This window comes from Megalobrama amblycephala, linkage group LG17 (assembly GCF_018812025.1).
Source record: "Megalobrama amblycephala isolate DHTTF-2021 linkage group LG17, ASM1881202v1, whole genome shotgun sequence".
Lineage (NCBI taxonomy): Eukaryota > Metazoa > Chordata > Actinopteri > Cypriniformes > Xenocyprididae > Megalobrama > Megalobrama amblycephala.
In genome coordinates, this window is record NC_063060.1 from 11,627,162 (window position 1) to 11,646,675 (window position 19,514).

At 38.6% G+C, this 19,514-nt stretch overlaps 2 protein-coding genes across 2 annotated transcripts; both read left to right on the forward strand.

The window, feature by feature from the left end:
- Window positions 1–5,806: 5,806 nt before the first annotated feature.
- Window positions 5,807–10,904, forward strand: tmeff1a (transmembrane protein with EGF-like and two follistatin-like domains 1a). Its single transcript, XM_048164966.1, has 9 exons — window positions 5,807–6,812; window positions 7,595–7,704; window positions 7,853–7,982; window positions 8,569–8,595; window positions 8,712–8,805; window positions 9,095–9,243; window positions 9,343–9,460; window positions 9,584–9,742; window positions 9,850–10,904. Exons 1-9 carry the CDS (start codon window positions 6,572–6,574, stop codon window positions 9,926–9,928), a joined length of 1,107 nt encoding a protein of 368 aa, XP_048020923.1. The 5' UTR covers window positions 5,807–6,571; the 3' UTR covers window positions 9,929–10,904.
- Window positions 10,905–14,065: 3,161 nt separating this feature from the next.
- On the forward strand, window positions 14,066–19,362 carry cavin4a (caveolae associated protein 4a). Its single transcript, XM_048162198.1, has 2 exons — window positions 14,066–15,033; window positions 18,509–19,362. The coding sequence occupies exons 1-2, from the start codon at window positions 14,653–14,655 to the stop codon at window positions 19,115–19,117; spliced, it is 990 nt and encodes a 329-aa protein (XP_048018155.1). The 5' UTR covers window positions 14,066–14,652; the 3' UTR covers window positions 19,118–19,362.
- The last annotated feature ends 152 nt before the right edge of the window (window positions 19,363–19,514 follow it).

Below are 19,514 nucleotides of genomic sequence, written 5' to 3' on the forward strand. Positions count from 1 at the left end.
CACACAAACCAACATTTAGCCTATGGTAAATATTTGTAAGGGAGGGCTTCATTTTTTACTGACTTTTAATCATGTTAATTATTCTGGAAACCTGACCCTGTTCAGGGTGACCTATAGCCTAGTTTAAACGGCCACATTACAACAGGGGTAACTCACCTGTACCCATCCAGATGAAGATAACGTTTACATGTTGTACACATGGACTCATGATGTGGCTGAACATAATCCCTAAACGCACACACACACCCAGCAACAAATCTCAAACACAGAAGAGTTTATTTAGCTATTTATACAGACTAACCCAAAAAGAGAACCTTTTGTTTTTTTTAGAATTGAAAAGGGAACAGAGCTCTGTCAAGGTTTTTTATATGTGCTCTAAGAGATACTTTGAGAGATAAAATGTTTTTATTTTTTTATTATTATTATTATTATAGGGCTGTCAAGAAATTGGCTGTCTTGAATTTCATAGTGAAAAGCACCATAACATTTTGAATTTAAAATTGAATCTTAAAGTATACTACATTAAAGCTGCAGTCCGTAACTTTTTTTGGTTAAACATTTTTGAACAAGTACATAACCAGCCAGTGTTCAAAACTATCTCCTTACCTTATGGTAAGCTTATAATTTTATAATTCAGGTGGTACTGGTGGGTTTTCACAGGGAATTCGAGCATGCGGGCGTTCATCTTTGCATCATTACATCACGTCTGTTTACATAAAGGAGTCCCAGCTAGTAGGCTATGTCGTATGTGAGGATGCTGCAGGCGGCAGATAATTTATTGCCTTTTCTCACAGCAGCTGCAATAATTAAACTTATAATTTTGATGGATTGTAATCCAGAAAGGTCCAAATGACAGTCCTCAGTGACAATTGGAGATTCACCCGTAGTCAAAAGCAAAAGACTTAGCCCTCTACAGCACAGCGTTGCCCTCAGGCAACGGAAAGTTTTCTTAAGCCCTATGTTTTGTACATTTTTCTTTAAATGATTGCAACCAATTAGAAAGGTCGAGAAAGTACCAAAGAACAGTCCAGTAAGGTGTGGGACTCACTATCAAGCACCATTTAAAGGTTCCCTAGAATCAAAAATTGAATTTATCTTGGCATAGTTGAATAACAAGAGTTCAGTACATGGAAATGACACACAGTGAGTCTCAAACTCCATTGTTTCCTCCTTCTTGTGTAAATCTCATTTGTTTAAAAGACCTCCGAAGAACAGGCGAATCTCAATATAACACCGACTGTTACGTAACAGTCAGGATCATTAATATGTATGACCCCAATATTTGCATATGCCAGCTCATGTTCAAGGCATTAGACAAGGGCAGCCAGTATTAACGTCTGGATCTGTGCACCGCTGAATCATCAGACTAGGTAAGCAAGGACAATAGCGAAAAATGGCAGATGGAGCAATAATAACTGACATGATCCATGATAACATGATATTTTTAGTGATATTTGTAAATTGTCTTTATAAATGTTTCGTTAGCATGTTGCTAATGTACTGTTAAATGTGGTTAAAGTTACCATCGTTTCTTACTGTATTCACGGAGACAAGAGAGTCATCGCTATTTTCATTTTTACACACTTGCAGTTTGTATAATGCATAAACACATCTTCATTCTTTATAAATCTCTCCAACAGTGTGTAATGTTAGCTTTAACCATGGAGCACTATCAAACTCATTCAGAATCAAATGTAAACATCCAAATAAATACTATACTCACATGATCCGACACATGCATGACGAACATCTTGTAAAGATGCATTTGAGGGTTATATTATATAGTGTGAACTTTGTTAATGCACTGTATTATAGTCAAGAGCTCGGGGGGCAGGGAGTGCGTGATTTAAAGGGGCCGCGCGCTGAATCGGTGCATAGTTAATGATGCCCCAAAATAGGCAGTTAAAAAAATTAATTAAAAAAGATCTATGGGGTATTTTGAGCTGAAACTTCACAGACACATTCAGGGGACACCTAAGACTTATATTACATCTTGTAAAAACTGGTTCTAGGGCACCTTTAAAGGTGGGACGTCCTGTTCTGACACATGGTCACAGGAGCACATGGTGTGAGGAGAAGGCAAGATTATTTGCTTTAGTAATCTTATTTAAAATGACATGAACTGTACATAAAAATATCTGTGTGTGTATGAAGGAATAGAGAAGTCTTTTGTCAGGTTTTTCGAAGTTTTCTTTATTTTGCATGTTCAGAAATTCAGTTTCTCTTTTTGTTGCTTCAGGGCAACGTTGTCGATAAGGGGTACTTTTCGAGGATGTTTTGGACAATACCTCACATTGGCCATAATGTATTATAAGAAGGGAAGATAAAGGGTTCCTGGGTGTGCAGGAACACCCAAAGTGATGTGCAAAAATTGTAACATACACCACTATGTCACAGCAGAGAAGAACTGCTTTTTGAAGTTTCTTACGGAGTGAAATCTTATCACATGAAGTACATTATATGGCATAGAACACTATATGATACAGACCTATGCATGTATCAAATTCAATATATCAATGTCTTTCAAATGTTGAATTTTTTTTTTAAATGTTTTTTATTTTGATGATAATTTTCTCTATGATTCTGTACCATTGTCACACAAAAATATTTTGGGGTTGGGGGAGGGTGGGGGAATTTTTTTTTTTTATCAATAAAATGTTCCCAAATGAACCAAAGAATGATGTGGAATATTTTTTTTTCATGTGCCATCAACATGTGTGCAGTAGAGGGTTAAGACAGCAGAGTGGCTACAGAAACTGAAAACTACAGGTACCACTAACAATACACATAGTCACGTAATGCTGACATTGTTAACATTAACAATTTGAGAACAAAGTATAACAGTAATTATAATTTGCATGGTTTGATGTGATCTGAGCTAAGCAGTCATTAGATAAAATCACCATTGGCAGCGCGATTTATTGTAATGATTTTTTCTAAGTTGGTCAGAAACACTTCAGGAGTATCGAAGTCGTCATCTGGTTGGTTGAATTCTACAGGATGTCTGGGAGACGTGTGTTGCGTTCTTTAATGGTCCGTCTGGTAACAAATGTCGTGATGCAAAATCCCCTCATAGAAGAAGAACACCGCCATGTTTACAACTGTGACAATGAGCGCTTATCAGGATCAACTAAACGCTGGATTTTCAAAAGTATGTGAAGTTCGTGGCTCAATTGTTGCGGTAAACTTGAATGAATGAATAATTTATTAGATGCACACCGGTCTGTTATTGTTGGTACATCAACTTTCATTTCCACGCCCCTAAACCTGAACATTTAAATTTAAAGTCGATGTCCATGCATTAACAGGCCGGTGTGCATCTAGGGCCTATAAATTATTAATTCAAGAACGTTGTTTATGATTGAAAGCAGTTGTTTAATAAACGTTGTTTATTGTTGAAAGCAGTTTCTTCTTCTACGAGGGGGTTTGGTGTCATGGCATTTGTTCCCAGGCGGACCATTAAAAAACGTGACACACACGTCTCCCGTAGAAGTCAATCAACCAGATGACGACTTCAAAACTCCTGAAGTGTTTCCAGATAAGTTCAGCCAACGATCTGTGGGCATGACGTCTGAGGCTGAGACTATGAGGAGCCGTGCCGATACGCAACCCACGTAAAGATGATAATTCCGCAAATAACTGCAATTGCAGGTTTCAAACAGAGATGGCGACAAAGAGGCAAAACTTACGGACTGCAGCGTTAACATTAACCATAGTGTTTAGAGAAAATATAGGCCTACCATATATCTATAGGCCTATACCATACCATACCAAGTTATAATAGGCCTAGGTCTTTATAATATTTTTCAGTTTACACATTAGAAAAGGCCTAATGGTCTGTCATTAATAGGTAACTATGCAGGAAGTAATGCAGTACAAATGAGTACTAACACCTCAGCTACTACTAATAACTAATTTGTAAACAAGATTAATCAGTATGTAATATCAAATAGTACTGATATAGTTCCTTGTTAGGTTATCAATAATTACTGATTGAGATTAGCCTCATCAAAAAACTATTAACTAACTATGACAAATTATAAAGAATTACCAATTAATTATTAATCACAACATTAACCTGTGTCTGAGACGTAAGCAATTGTCTTTTTTACTGTGAACATGTTTTTTACTTTAAAGCTGCAGTCCGCGATTTTTCCTCTTTGTCGCAATCTCTTGTTTGAAACCTGCAATTGCAGTCATATGCGGATATGCAGTTGTGCCTCGGCACAGCTCATCAGCGCGGATGAATCTAATGCTTGCTGTCAGTCACCGCACCGGTGTGGATACTGTACTTCAGAATCACACATTCTACATCTTGAAAGTATGACCAAAATAAGAATTTTCACTGGAAAATATCATCTGAACAAGTAAGTAACATGTTTGCCACTTTTGTTCTGACCAACTGAGGAAAAAAGCATTAGGCCTACAATAAATCGCGCTGCCAATAATGATTAAATCTAACGATCGCTTAGCTCTGATCATGACAAACCGTGCAAATTATTATTACTGTTATATTGTTTTCAAATTGTTAATGTTAACAACATCAGCATTGCATGACTATGTATTTAGTGTGTATTAGTGTTACCTGTAGATTTCAATTTCTGTAGCCACTCGACAGTCCAAAGTCTTTTGCTTTTTGACTACGAGTGAATCTCCAGTTGTCACTGATGATTGTCATTTGGACCCTTCTGGATTACAATCTGCCATCAAAATGATAAGTTTAATTATTTCAGCTGCTGTGAGAACAGGCTATAAATGATCCACTACCAGCTGCGTCCTCACGTGATAAAACCGATTAGACAGGACTCCTTCCTTTCTGTTTACGGACGTGACGTAATGACGCACAGAGGAACTGCTGCATGCTCAAATTTCCCGCGGAAATCCACCATGTCACTCTTTTTATAAAACATTATCACAAGCTTACCGTTGTGAATCGAGCTAAGATAATGAGATAGTTTTGAACACTGGCTGGTTATGTACTTGCTCAAAAATTGATTTTGGATAATTTTTAACCAAAAAAAGTAACAGACTGCAGCTTTAAAGGGGACCTATTATGCCCATTTTTACAACATGTAATTTAAGTCTCCGGTTGTCCCCAGAATGTGTTTGTGAAGTTTCAGCTTAAAATGTCACAGATCATTTATAAATCCATGTTGTAAATACCCATTTCTGACTACAGTCAAGAACAGGCTGTTTTCGTGCATGTGCCTTTAAATGCAAATGAGCTGCTGTGCCCCGCCCCCTCTCCATGATCACTGGGATTCTCTGACAAATATTAACAAGACATCTGCTTGGTTTTGATTATCATCTATATCGCAATCACGGATTCACGGATAGCATAGTTTATCTTTCATCATTAAACAGCTGCTTGAGCGCAGAGAAAATGGTGGACAGTGAACAGCTCGCTGAGGGCAGGACTGTCAGTCAGCGGTCGTGGGCGGGGCCTACGGCTAATGTGACATCACATTAACACCTTGGCTGAAAACAGGTCTTTGGGAGACACTGCTTATGATTAATGGAGATTGAAAAAAAAAGGAGTGGGTGGATTTTTATCACTAAAGGGTGGTTGTGTACATGCACTGCCAACACACATTTATGTCCAAGAAAAAAAAATACAATCTTGAAGAACTACTAGTGATTTTTTGGACCATTATTTTAGTGAAAAAAAAGTTTTCCACTTTAAAATAATGGTCCAAATCACTAGTGACTAGGTAACACTTGAGTAATTAGTGATGCATTTTATGAACATATTCAGAGTAAAAAAGACAATATTGATTACATTTCAGAGTCAGACACACTTTAATGTTGTTATTGGTAATTCATTGGTAATTATAATTTGTCAAGATAGTTCTTAATGAGGCTTATCTCATTCAGTAATTATTGGTTACTACTCATTTGCCCTGCATTACTTCCTTCATAGGATTCCTATTTTTCTTACCTGTACAAATTTATCTTTATGCATGGCTGCCTTTAGGAAGGGGGGTCTCACACAAGCAGATCATCATAGGCTATTTGTGATGGATTTATAAAATAGAGTAAGGAAAAAATAACAGAGCTCGTTTTTTCTTAAATGTTCAAACTTTTTGATGGAACTCCTAATGATCTCTTCCTAAAAGTAGGCCATAAATATAAATAGGGCTAATCATGTATAGACTGTGAAAAATTAGCCTATATGATATACTAAAGATATACTATAAAATTGTATTCAAATTATTTTTTATATTTTTACTGTACCAAAGCAAAGCAAATTATCACAATATAACCTGAAAAATATTGACTTTATTCATAGCGTTATTTCCTCCAACTATTAGGGTCAAACCACAAGGGTTTCACGTGACCATATCCTAGTCCGTCTCATTTTGTTGCTGTGGAGTCCACATCTCTCTCCGTCTCCGTCTGTTTCTATGTCCGTCTGTTTGTATCATAGCGCAGATGAAGGGAAGTAAAGAAAACTGATGCCGTCTCTGCGCGCGCGACACTATAGGATAATTGGAGCGCGTGAGCTGGTGTGATGCGTCTAAAGGTATCAGGTCACTGCCCTTTCTTTCAGCCGGGCCGATGACAAGAAGAAATGAGCCATAGTAAGTGCAGCATCAGCTTTCATTCAGCATTCTTCGTCATCTGGCTCAAAAAGCCGTGTCAGTCGCGCGGAATCATCGTATTCAACCGCATTATGTCCAGTGGCTCGTGCGCTGCAGGTGCTGGACGCTGTCTCGCGATTTTCGGGCTGCTGATCCTCGTGCAGATGCCCGGGGCTCTGATGTCCAACACGGAGAGCGACTGTTTGACTGAAGATGACAAAGGATGTGAAGGTGCGCACATACACACACACACACACACACACACACACACACACACACACACACACACACACACACACGTCTTTATTTAGCCTTCTAATGGTGCGGACCTTAAGTTGACTTCAACTGTTTTTTAAATTAAGTTGGCAATTTACATATTATTAATACACTGTTAAAACGTAGTTTCTTTATGTTAGGAATATGAATAGGAATAGCTTTCAGATTTTACAGTTTATGAAAATGTCCTGCTAAAAAAATAATAATAGCCTATGATAAATAAAATAATGTAGTCTAACATGAGTTTAGTAAAACATTACAAATTGTCCTCATAGGAACTTCATGGAGGTTTTTAGATTTTACAACATACACTGAAAATCCCCTGCTGACAAAAAAAACAACAACACAAACAGCAACAAAACTGTTCAAACCAGCCTAAGATAGTTGATAGTTTTAGCTGGTCCCCCAGTCTGACCAGTTTACAGTTTCCCAAAGTCCCTCTAAAACCAGTCTGAAACACCAGCTAAGGCCATCAAACTATCTTAGGCTGGTTTAACCCCCCCCCCCCCCAGCAGGTTCTAGGTTTTACTATCTTTGTAGTGACATTTGGACATTATGGTCCCTCATACACTTTTTGCATGTGTACATTTGTCAAAACAGATTGTTTAACCCTTTTAAAAGGCTTCTCCCCCTTAGTCCTGATGATGTTTTTAGGTTGTACTGTCTTTGTGTGGACAAACACATACATGCACACACATACACGTGGTGCCTTTGACAAAGGTGTGTGTTTGTTTTAGGTATGTCCGAGAGGAAAACTGACCTTCATATGTGTGATGAATATAGTTGTTCTTTCGGAGGAATCTGCAGGGACAACGGATCACACCTGGAGTGTCTTTGCCAGTTTCAGGTTTGTTTTTGTCTTGCCACAATATGCACATTATGAAATTATTACGGCTAATGATGCTGAGAACGGTTTGTAGATTATTGCCTTGATTAAGTCTGTAATAATTAATGTCTCGGACAGGTTTCAGGTCTCAGGTGTTTGTTTCTTTCAGTGTCCACAGAGTTTTGATCCAGTATGTGGGTCTGATGGTGACACATATCATAGTGAATGTTTCCTAAGACAAACTGCCTGTGAACAGCAGACCAGAATCACTGTAATTACAGAAGGACACTGTCATGACGGTAAGGAAAAACAGTTAAAGACATTTCAAAGCAATTAAATGCAAAATCAGTGCTCCACATTTAAAGGGTTTAGTTCACCCAAAAATGAAGTTTCTGTCATTAATTACTCACCCTCATGCCGCTCCAAACCAGTAACTGAGTCACCATTCTGATGAAGAACATGGAAGCTCTGCAATGTGTCTTCAACGTAAAATGTGTAGGAGAATGTCAGGGTAGAGAAGAGATTTTTGAATAAAGTCATTATTTTTGTTTTGTTTTTGTGCACAAAAACAATTCTCGTTGCTTCTTAACATTAAAGTTGAACCACTACGTTGACTATTTTAACAATGTCTTTAGTACTTTTCTGAACCTTGAATGTGCTAATTATGTTCCTTTCTATGTGAGATTAAAAAAAAAACCTCTCGGATTTCATCAAAATGATCTTAATTTGTGTTCTGAAGATGAACGAAGGTCTTACGGGTTTGGAACAACATGAGGGTGAGTAATTAATGACAGATATTTCATTTTTGGGTGAACTTTTCATGTACAATATAAATATATAAAACTATTAAGCAGACATGGCACTTTACATGATATTATTTCTCAGATGCTGAATCGGCATCAGGGGATACAGGTATGTCTTCTTTCTTTCTTTCTTTCTTTATTTCTTTTGAGCTTCATTCCTGTATGATATTAAGGAAACCCAAATAAAAATGATATGTGACTTATGCAAATCATGTTTGTGTGTAGATCTGGAGAGTTCAGGACTGGAGCCCAGCAGATACTCTAAGTGTTCTAGCTGCAAGTTTGGAGCAGAGTGTGATGAAGACTCTGAAGGCATATGGTTGGTCAATGTGTGTGTGTGTGTGTGTGTGTGTGTGTGTCTGTTCTCATGTGGTTTATGAGGACATAAATGTGTATAATAACATGGGTATTACAACATAAAAACTTCATGTGTCCTCATAAACCAAATGGCTTAAAGGGTTAGTTCACCCAAAAATGCAAATAATGTAATTTATTACTCACCCTCATGCCGTTCCACACCCGTAAGACCTTCGTTCATCTTCGGAACACAAATTAAGTTATTTTTGTTGAAATCTGATGGCTCAGTGAGGCATGCATTTTCTGTGCAGGTGTGTATGTAATATAGACTGCAGTGGATATAATATGAATCCAGTTTGTGGATCAGATGGACAGTCATACAGTAATCCATGTCAGATCAGAGAAGCTTCCTGCTTGAAACAAACTCAGATTAATGTCAAACACCTTGGGCTATGTCCAGGTAAACGCACAAAAACAAATCACATATCAGCAAACACATGTAGAGACAAATATTTAAAATTTTTCTGTAATCAGATATGATGTTTGATTCATCCTACAGATTCAGTGGTATTAGTGGGTGGAGTCAGTGTGGGCGGAGCAATGCCCTGTGCTGAAATCAACAGCAGCTTTTGTGTGCATGGAACCTGTGAGATGAAAAATGATCTGCCAACATGCAGGTATGATCCGCAACAGATGCACAAGTCATGTATTGTAGTAAATCTCAACTGTGTGTCCAAATGAAGCGGATTTTAGGCATATGGGGTTGATATGTTTTGGTCAATGGTGGTCTTATTGTTTAGGTGTGATGTGGGGTTCTCCGGTATGCACTGTGAACAAAGAGACTTCAGTGAGTTGTATGTGGTGCCCAATGGACAGAAGCTCCAGTATGTCCTGATTGCTGTGATCATCGCTGCTGTACAGATCAGCATCATCATCGCTATCATAATATGCATCACAAGGTAAAACTCATCATGTGCACATTGGTATGCACCAAATTAATGTTAATAAAGAAAAAAGCAAAGATATCACACATTCACTCACCAAATCTCAAAACTGTTGCCTTTAGGATTCATCCAAAAAAGCCACGGAAACAGAAACAGAACCTGGGTCACTTTCCCAAAGATGGAGGACGCAGGACTGTATAGCTGCTGATAACTTAAACAGAAACGCACAAACTGTTCACTCTTAAAACTCTTTTTTGTACCTTACCATACATACTACTCATCTACTCCCATCACATACACACTCCCCAATAGCTTCTTCATACTCAAATACTTGTACACTCTCTCTGAAGCTTTTTATAATTTTATCTTTCAGCATTGATATTTCAGTGGCCTTATTCCGCCTTGTCACCAATAGTTTTTTTATTTTAAAATCTCTACATTCCCAGTTTTCTCTCCTCTTCACAGTTTTGCCTTTTTCATCTCTCTCCCTCACTTTCTTTATAGTCCAAATGCAGTGAATCCACATGGTGAAATGTTACATTAAGTAGATTATTACATTTTCTAAAGAATATTGGAGTGATGCTTGCCACGCAAAACATGCTAGCATGATTCAAGGGCGTTTGTATGCATATTGTCAAAGAGATTGTGTGTTATTACTTTCAAAAGCTATAAGATTTATGATTTTCACTTGGAGGACAATATAACAGGCATACAAATCCCATATTTGTATTTATACTGACTAAGATATGGTGGCCGAGACAGCTCAATATGCTGCAACTGAAGAAAACATGCAAATAGAAAAAAGTTTATGTTGATTTGAGTAAAGCTGTAGGAGGAGTTCGTTAAAGTACAATATCTGGAAATGTGAGTATTTGCAGTGTTGTTTCAGTATTTGGTTGCATTGTGAGTATTTGTAGCGCGTTTCTGTATTTGGTTGCGTTGTGAGTATTTGCAGCGCGTTTCTGTATTTGGTTGCATTGTGAGTATTTGCAGCGCGTTTTTGTATTCGGTTGTGTTGTGAGTATTTGCAACGCGTTTCTGTATGTGGTTGCGTTTTGAGTATTTGCAGCACGTTTCTGTATTTGGTTGCGTTGTGAGTATTTGCAGCACGTTTCTGTATTTGGTTGCGTTGTGAGTATTTGCCTGCACGTTTCTGTATTTGGTTGCTTTGTGAGTATTTGCCTGCACGTTTCTGTATTTGGTTGCGTTGTGAGTATTTGCAGAGCATTTCTGTATTTGGTTGCGTTGTGAGTATTTGCAGCGCGTTTTTGTATTTGTTTTCATTGTGAGTATTTGCAGCATGTTTCTGTTTGGTTGCGTTGTGAGTATTTGCAACGCGTTTCTGCTTGGTTGCATTGTGAGTATTTGCAGTGCGTTACTGTAATGGTTGCATTGTGAGTATTTGCAGCACGTTTCTGTTTGGTTGCATTGTGAGAATTTGCAGTGCTGTTTCTGTATTTTGTTGAGTTGTGAGTAATTGCTGCGTGTTTCTGTATTTGGTTACATTGTGAGTATTTGCAGCTCATGTTTTGTGAAACTGACGTTTTCTTAATATGCTGGTGTTTTTTTTATTTGCATGCATTTTCTTTAGTTGCAGCGTGTTGAGCTCTCAGCCACTTTACTGAGAGACCCAAGCCATATATAGGGACCAGAATATTACTGACACTTGGGGTGGAATCTATTATCTTTGGCCAGTAAGCAACTGCTCAGAACACCCTAGCAACCACATAGAAACATGCAAAAAAAAACAACCTCCCAGAGTATTTGCAGCGCGTTTCTGTATTTGGTTGCGTTGGCGCGTTTCTGTATTTGGTTGCGTTGTGAGTATTTACAGCGTGTTTTTGTATTTGTTTGCGTTGTGAGTATTTGTAGCGCATTTCTATATTTGGTTGCGTTGTGAATATTTGCAGCATGTTTCTGTTTGGTTGCTTTGTGAGTATTTGCAGCGCGTTTCTGCTTGGTTGCGTTGTGAGTATTTGCAGTGCGTTACTGTATTTGGTTGCATTGTGAGCAGGGACGTGCACAGGAATTTTGAGGGGCAGTTGCTCTGACCTAAAAAAAAAAGGGCTCCCCCCTACCAACAACAACCCCCCCCCCCCAAAAAAAAAACAACTTACGGGCTATATGAAGGATTGAGAATAACCGTGGTATAAGCAGAATAATTGACTCCGCTTCGAGTCGTGACCGAATCACCACCTCAGGTGTGCATTATTTTTCAAATTTTTTTCGTTTTTTCGTTCGTTTTCGTTAACGATTATAACCTTACTCACCTTTCCGACAACGTTAAGTCGTCTCATCCGACAACCGCGACAATCTCCTTCTAGTGCCGCTCATGCAGGCTCAGCTCAGGTGCCGGTCGCGTGCAGCGCTGCAGCCACGCAAACAGAGTTTGCCCTTCCCCTACTGACTTTCACTTTAGGACGGATGCCCGAATATGGAAGTGAATGAGGCTTTGCGATTTTTTTTATTATTTTTTTTTTTATCTAGGCCTACGTGAAATTCTGCATCCATTGTACGATTTTTTTATTTATTTTTTTCCACCTCGGAAGGGCAAAGTGAGTCGAGAAGGGCATATGGGCAGTTGCCCGGGCAACCTGAGCAACCCCCCTGTGCACGTCCCTGATTGTGAGTATTTGCAGTGCGTTTCTGTTTGATTGTGTTGTGAGTATTTGCAGCACATTTCTGTATTTGGTTGCATTGTGAGAATTTGCAGTGCTGTTTCTGTATTTTGTTGCGTTGTGAGTATTTGCTACGTGTTTCTGTATTTGGTTACGTTTTGAGTATGTGCAGCACGTTTTGTGAAACTGATGCTTTCTTAATATGATGGTGTTTTTTATATTTGCATGTGTTTTCTTCAGTTGCAGTGTGTTGAGCTCTCAGCCACTGTACTAAAAGACCCAAGCCATATATTGGGACCAGAATATTACTGACACTTGGGGTGGAATCAATTATCTTTATCCAGAAAGCAACTGCTCAGAACACCCTAGCAACCACATAGAAACATGCAAAAAAAAAAAAAAAAACCTCCCAGAGTATTTGCAGCGCGTTTCTGTATTTGGTTGCATTGTGATTATTTGCAGCGCGTTTTTGTGTTTCGTTGTGTTGTGAGTTTTTGCAGCGCGTTCCTGTTTGGTTGTGTTGTGAGTATTTGCACCGTGTTTCTGTATTTGGTTGCGTTGTGAGAATTTGCAGTGCTGTTTCTGTATTTTGTTGCGTTGTGAGTATTTGCAGAATATGTTTTGTGAAACTGATGTTTTCTTAATATGCTGGTGTTTTTTATATTTGCATGTGTTTTCTTCAGTTGCAGCGTGTTGAGCTCTCAGCCACTGTACTAAGAGACCCAAGTCATATATTGGGACCAGAATATTACTGACACTTGGGGTGGAATCTATTATCTTTGGCCAGTAAGCAACTGCTCAGAACACCCTAGCAACCACATAGAAACATGCAAAAAAAAAAAAAAAAACTCACAGAAAGCCTTAGCAACTACATAGCAATGCCCTGGCAACCACGCACAACACAATAGCTTTGTGACTTTGGCATGGATTACTCCATACTCCAAAAAAAAAAAAAAAGGTTATGTCTGATTGTTTTTAGTGTCCAAACTCTCCATATTTATTGAAATACTGAATTCACACTTCAAATGGTGGATCTTGGGGGCCAGAGGTTAAAGCATGTCAGAGAATGTTTGTAAAGCCTACTCCTGCCAGACTCTGTTGTTTACTTTTTATATTTAACCTTCTATCCTAATTTTTAATGTAAGACCAGGTATAACCATTTTTAACTTGAATTTGCGAGGCTTCTCATGTCAGTTATTTTAGCTGTACAAAAACAGTCCATTATGCTGCTTGATGTTGCAAACTGGTATTTGCTATGATTTTATTGTGATTTATTAGGATAATCATAAACACACTGGTTTGTAGCACAAATAGTTGTATCACTTTATCACTTTGTTATTCTTCTAGTTGTTTACCTATAGCAGCTAATGAATCGAAAGTCTCGCACATTCACATGAAATAACTTACTTCCACATAAAAAAATAAGGTGGATAAAACTGGGAAAACTTAATAATAGCACACAATCCAAAACAAAGCAATCCTAATCTCTTACAACTGAATTCTCGTAAAGCAGGTCATCATAGTGTGTGACAGTGAGAGGCTGTGCATTTATCAGTCTTACAAATCAGTTTGTAAATCAAGTCACATGATATTAAGTGAAGGCCTGTGAAAGTTTGCATGTCAAATCTGTTTAAACTTAAAAATTTATAAAGTGAGTTTTAAGGAAAATGTCATGTCTTTAGTGTTTTTCATTATCTTCTAGGTATTTTTATTTTTAAAGTACAAGTGTATTTTCCTCACTGACCCAAAGTGCATGCTGGGAGATGCAGTTTTCACTTAATGTGAGGTCAGAGGTCAAAACACCAATGTGAAACCCCTCCAAGGTCAGTTTACACTGTGTGTGTGTGCGTTCCTCAGCTGTTGGCTTCAGTTGAGTTGATGTTATGCCACAGGGGGGCAGATTTATAAAAGTAAGTCCACCTCATCACACAAACACACACATTTGCGCTGTAGATCAATGCCACTGTCATTTTAGATATTTCAGAGCTGAGAAAGCAACACATATTATGCATACCACAAGCTACTATAACACATGCACACATTAAGGGAATGTATGAATTAATGGGGCTTTCCAATGCTTCTGTGATACAGCTTCCAAAAATGTCTTAGTATCCTCTTACAGTTGTATTTATATCCATGCATTTATATCTGTGTGTGTGAACAGGGGTGGAGTTTGTCAGATTCCACTGGAGTCTCTCTTGGAGTGTCAGTTTCTCTCTGTACTGTGTGTTTGATTCAGTCTGGCCCCTTACCCATCTCTGGCCCAGTTGCATTACTTTCAGGGACGTGTGAAAAGGAGAATTGGAGATGGAAAAGAGAGGAGATGTCATGTTGGGGGTCGAGGATGAATCCGGGCAGCCCATCTCAGCCCTGTCGATTCTCTCTCTGCTGGAACGCGTGTCTACGATCATCGATGGCGTCCAGGCTAGTCAGCAGCGCATGGAGGAACGACAGCAGCAGCTCGAAAGCTCTGTGAGTGCCGTCCAAACTGAGCTTGTCAAACTAGCTCGTGACCACGGGGCCACAGCGACGACCGTTGACAAACTGCTGCAGAAAGCCCGTCGCGTGAGCACGCACGTTAAAGAAGTACGTTCACGTGTGGAGAAACAGAACGTGCGCGTGAAGAAGGTGGAAACTACACAGGATGAGCTGCTCACACGCAACAAGTTCAGGGTTGTTATCTACCAGGTAAACCCATTGCTAACCACCGCTACATGCCTGTTAAGGTGTGGTCACATCAGTGAAATTTTGGTGAAATTCCATAGGCAGAAAAAGGTCATTGTCAATAATGTAGCACTTTAAGAAGCACAGCTCACACAGAAGTCACTTTCAAACAAATCAGCAAATAATTTGAACACGTTGCTAAATCTTTCGCCTTCACACAAAATTCCTGATTGTGTAGATTCATAAAGAAATGACTGGATTTCGCTTGTGAAAATTCACCAAACAACTGTAAATGTGACAGATTTTTTGGGTGATTGATGGTGAAGCTGTATTAGCAATAGGGGGCGCTCTTGAGAATTTCCTTTAAAGCTGATTGGCTAGGCATTTATGTTAGTGTGTCAGATGACAATAAAGATATTTTTGATATGTCCATTCAAGAGACTTCCAGAGTGACACTGGACCTCAACCACCACAGACGATGAATGTTCGGATTAGTAGTCCAATGTGGTTTATCAATGATCTATTCTTAAACAATTATATTTGGTGCCCCCGATCCTAAATGTGTTGTTAGGGTTGGACACAAATGATGATAAGGTTCAATTCTACTTATTAGCATAGCACAAATGCTGGCAAACTTGTATATTCGACTCCTCACGGTGCAATGCAACACTTCAATATACACAATAAATAATTAGAGAAAATGTGTTACAAATTAGTCTAAATTAGGCTGTTAGAGAGTGTGTGTGTGAGAGAGAGAGAGAGTATGAAAGTGTGTGTTTGTGTGTAGTTATTCTGAGCTTTCCTAATTTAGAGCTGCTAACACAGCTGAAGAGACTCTTTAAGGTTATTCCCTGAATAGGGAGTTTATACATACACATACATAGACATCCATTCTTACAGACTACAAAAATGTCCTCCAGGGAAGGGTAGTCTTAAGTAACCAGACTTTAGACTGACATAAAATCTAGGCAACTTTGCTTGTGCTGGCCAAGAACCACCCACTTAAACAGGAAGAGACTGTCTGACTGACATATTAAAGCAATAAGCCCAGTGACGCCGTGGTTTACAGCGATTTTAGAACAGCTAAGGGGCGTTATTAGGCATGATGTTTGTAGTGTAATTTACAACAGCTTTGAACGTGGATCAACCAGTCAGAATCAAGGACTGGAACTATCTGTTTTATAAAAAGTGACCAACCACTTAGTATTATGTTGATTTTAACTAGTTTTCAACTTATACATGTGCAGTGTGCATTAGACATATCATCTTACATGCATCATCATCATAGTAGACCTTCAAAATGTAACAGCTGAAACTATATGGGGAAATTATACCTAACGGGATAGTCCAGACAAAAATGAAAAACTGTCATCATTTACTCACCCTCATGTTGTTCCAAACCTGTTTTTTCCCCTCATGTCATTCCAATAAGTTTTTTTTTTTCTCCTTTCAATGAAAGTCAATGGGGTCTAATGTTGTTTTGGACTCCACTGACTTTCATTTTATTGACAAAAACTGTTAAAATATTCTTCAAACTGAAATATTCTAGTAAATTTTTAAGTGAACTATCCCTTTAAGTATATGAATTGTATTCTGTAACTGAACCAACATTTTACATTTTTAGGCTCTCTGTTTTTGTTTTGGTAAGACCAAGAGGAGGTAGAGCTCATCATCCATCTTTATGTTACAATGTAATAAATCTAAATAGAAATTTACATTTAAATCTTAAAGGGTTAGTTCACCCAAAAATAAAAAATTCTGTTATTAATTACTCACCCTTATGTCATTCCAAACCGTAAGACTTTCGTTCATCTTCGGAACACAAATGATCTTTTTAATGAAATCTGAAAGCTTTCTGTCCCTCCACTGACAGCCTACGCAACTACCACTTTCAAGCCCCAGATACGGTAGTAGGGATATCATTAAAGTAATTCATGTGACTCCAGTGGTTTAAAGGGTTAGTTCACCCAAAAATGAAAATAATGTAATTTATTACTCACCCTCATGCCGTTCCACACCCGTAAGACCTTCGTTAATCGTCGGAACAAAAATTAAGATACTTTTGTTGAAATCTGATGGCTCCGTGAGGCCTGCATAGGGAGCATTGACATTTCCTCTCTCAAGATCCATAAAAGTACTAAAAACATATATAAATCAGTTCATGTGAGTACAGTGGTTCAATATTAATATAAAGCGACAAAAATATTTTTGGTGCGCCAAAAAAAACTAAATAACTTATATAGTGATGGCCGATTTCAAAACATTGCTTCAGGATGCATCGGAGCATAATGAATCAGCATGTCGAATCAGCTGTTCAGAGCGCCAAAGTCACGTGATTTCAGCAGTTTGAAACGCGATCTGAATCATGATTCGATATGCTGATTCATTTGTGCTCCGAAGCTTCCTGAAGCAGTGTTTTGAAATCAGCCATCACTAAATAAGTTGTTATTTTGTTTTTTTCGGCGCACCAAAAATATTCTTGTCGCTTTATAATATTAATATTGAACCACTGTACTCGCATGAACTGATTTAAATATGTTTTTAGTACATTAATGGATCTTGAGAGAGGAAATGTAATTGCTGGCTATGGAGGCCTCACTGAGCCATCGGATTTCAACAAAAATATCTTAATTTGTGTTCCGAAGATTAACAAAGGTTTTACGGGTATGGAAAGGCATGAGGGTGAGTAATAATTGTCAGAATTTTCATTTTTGGGTGAACAAACCCTTTAACCTCAATTTTATGAAGTGACGCAAGTGCTCTGTTTGCACACACACAAACACACACAAAACAATTTACTACTTTATTTACAAAATATTAATCTCCAATGTGCATCACCGTCTGCTCAGTCTTCACGCAACAATGTCTGCTCTCGCGTCAACACAAACATGCATGCAACGTGCGTTGGAGATATTTTGTAAATAAATTCGTAAATTACTTTTTTTGTGTGTGTGCAAACAAAGCACTCATGTCACTTTATGAAATGGAGGTTAAACCTAGGGTCATATGGATTACTTTTATGATGCCTTACATTTCTGGGGCTTGAAAGTGGTAGTTGCATAGGCTGCCAACGGAGGGACAGAAAGCTTTCAGATTTCATTGAAAAGATCTTTATTTATGTTCCGAAGATGAACTAAAGTCTTACGGATTTGGAATGACATGAGGGTGAGTAATTAATGACAGAATTTTTATTTTTGGGTGAACTAACCCTATCCCTTAATAAATAATTAAATCTAAATACGTTAACATTGAAATTGATGTTTGGTAATCAGCTTAATGACTTGCATCTTAGTGAGTCTGACATTGTTGCAAGAAAGCTTAAAAAACCCAGGCCTCTATCAAACCTGTTACTGCAGTTTCATTACTAATGTTTTTACGTACAGTTTTATATATCCACACAAACAGCACAGAGTTTTTCTCCATGACCTTCTGAGAGTTGGTGAAGTCGGAGTGTGTTTTCAAGTGAATAACAGTCTCTCCTATCTGTCTGACACCACAGGGTGAAACTGAAGTTCCCTCTGTTGCTGTTACCAAGACTCCCAAGGGGGCAGGGCTTGCTAACCTAGAGGTGGAGCCAGATGAGTATGACATCCCTGCTGACCTATCATCTGATGAAGAGTACATGGTGGTAGAGGAGGCTGAGTCATCCCGGGGAGCACGTCTGAAACAGAGCGGGTTAAAAGGCATTGAGAACATCAAAGCTGCGTTCTCCAAAGAGAACATGAGCAAGACCCGTGATAAGACGCGGGAAAACCTCAGTAAGACCAAGGAGAGCCTGAGTAAGACGGGCCAAACGCTCGGAACCAAATTCAACAACTTGGGTGAGAAGATCGTGCCCCCTGAGCAGCGAGAAAAGATACGTCAGAGCAGCGAGAGGCTGAAGGAAAACATTTCTAAGAAAGCACCCACTAAAGAATCGTTCAAAATCAAACTGAAGAAGGAGCGCACTGTCGCTGAGGGCCAGGAGGGCGCGGAGGCAGAGCCAGCTGTGACTCCTCCCAAAGGCAGGAAGTCCAGCCCAGATGTGACATACACAGAGGTGGTTACCGAGAACAAGCGAGAGGGTCCAGTATCAGAAGAGGGGGCGACGCGTATTCAAGAGGATTAAAAAAGCAACACCACTGAAACTGTGGAGAAATGGATGGAAAAAATTTATAAAATGCAGAGAAAGAGGTTACTGAGTAAGTGGAAGAAAGAGGGGAATTTTTCATAAAACGTGATCCGAAATGTGAAAGTGTATATGAGTGTGTGTGTTGGGAAGCCAAATTAATTAAGAGTGCAAACACTAAATGTGTTTGTGTCATTTCTGATACCATAAGCCACATGTGAAATGTATTAAAATGTGAAAACATATCCTGTCTAATGTGTCCTTTTTCTCTGAGTGTGTGTCTTGATTACCATGTAAAGAGCAGATGACTCTGTCCAAAACACTGGTAGTTAAGCAGGGGACTGAAACTCAGAACATTTGAATCTCCAAACATTTCATACACACACCAACATCATAG

Coding starts and splice junctions, on each gene's coding strand:
- tmeff1a (XM_048164966.1), top strand. CDS start 6,572: ATGAGCCATAGTAAGTGCAGCATCAGCTTTCATTCAGCATTCTTCGTC. Junction 9,244..9,342: donor ACACCTTGGGCTATGTCCAG/GTAAACGCACAA, acceptor TTCATCCTACAG/ATTCAGTGGTATTAGTGGGT. Junction 9,743..9,849: donor ATCATAATATGCATCACAAG/GTAAAACTCATC, acceptor TGTTGCCTTTAG/GATTCATCCAAAAAAGCCAC.
- cavin4a (XM_048162198.1), top strand. CDS start 14,653: ATGGAAAAGAGAGGAGATGTCATGTTGGGGGTCGAGGATGAATCCGGG. Junction 15,034..18,508: donor TCAGGGTTGTTATCTACCAG/GTAAACCCATTG, acceptor CTGACACCACAG/GGTGAAACTGAAGTTCCCTC.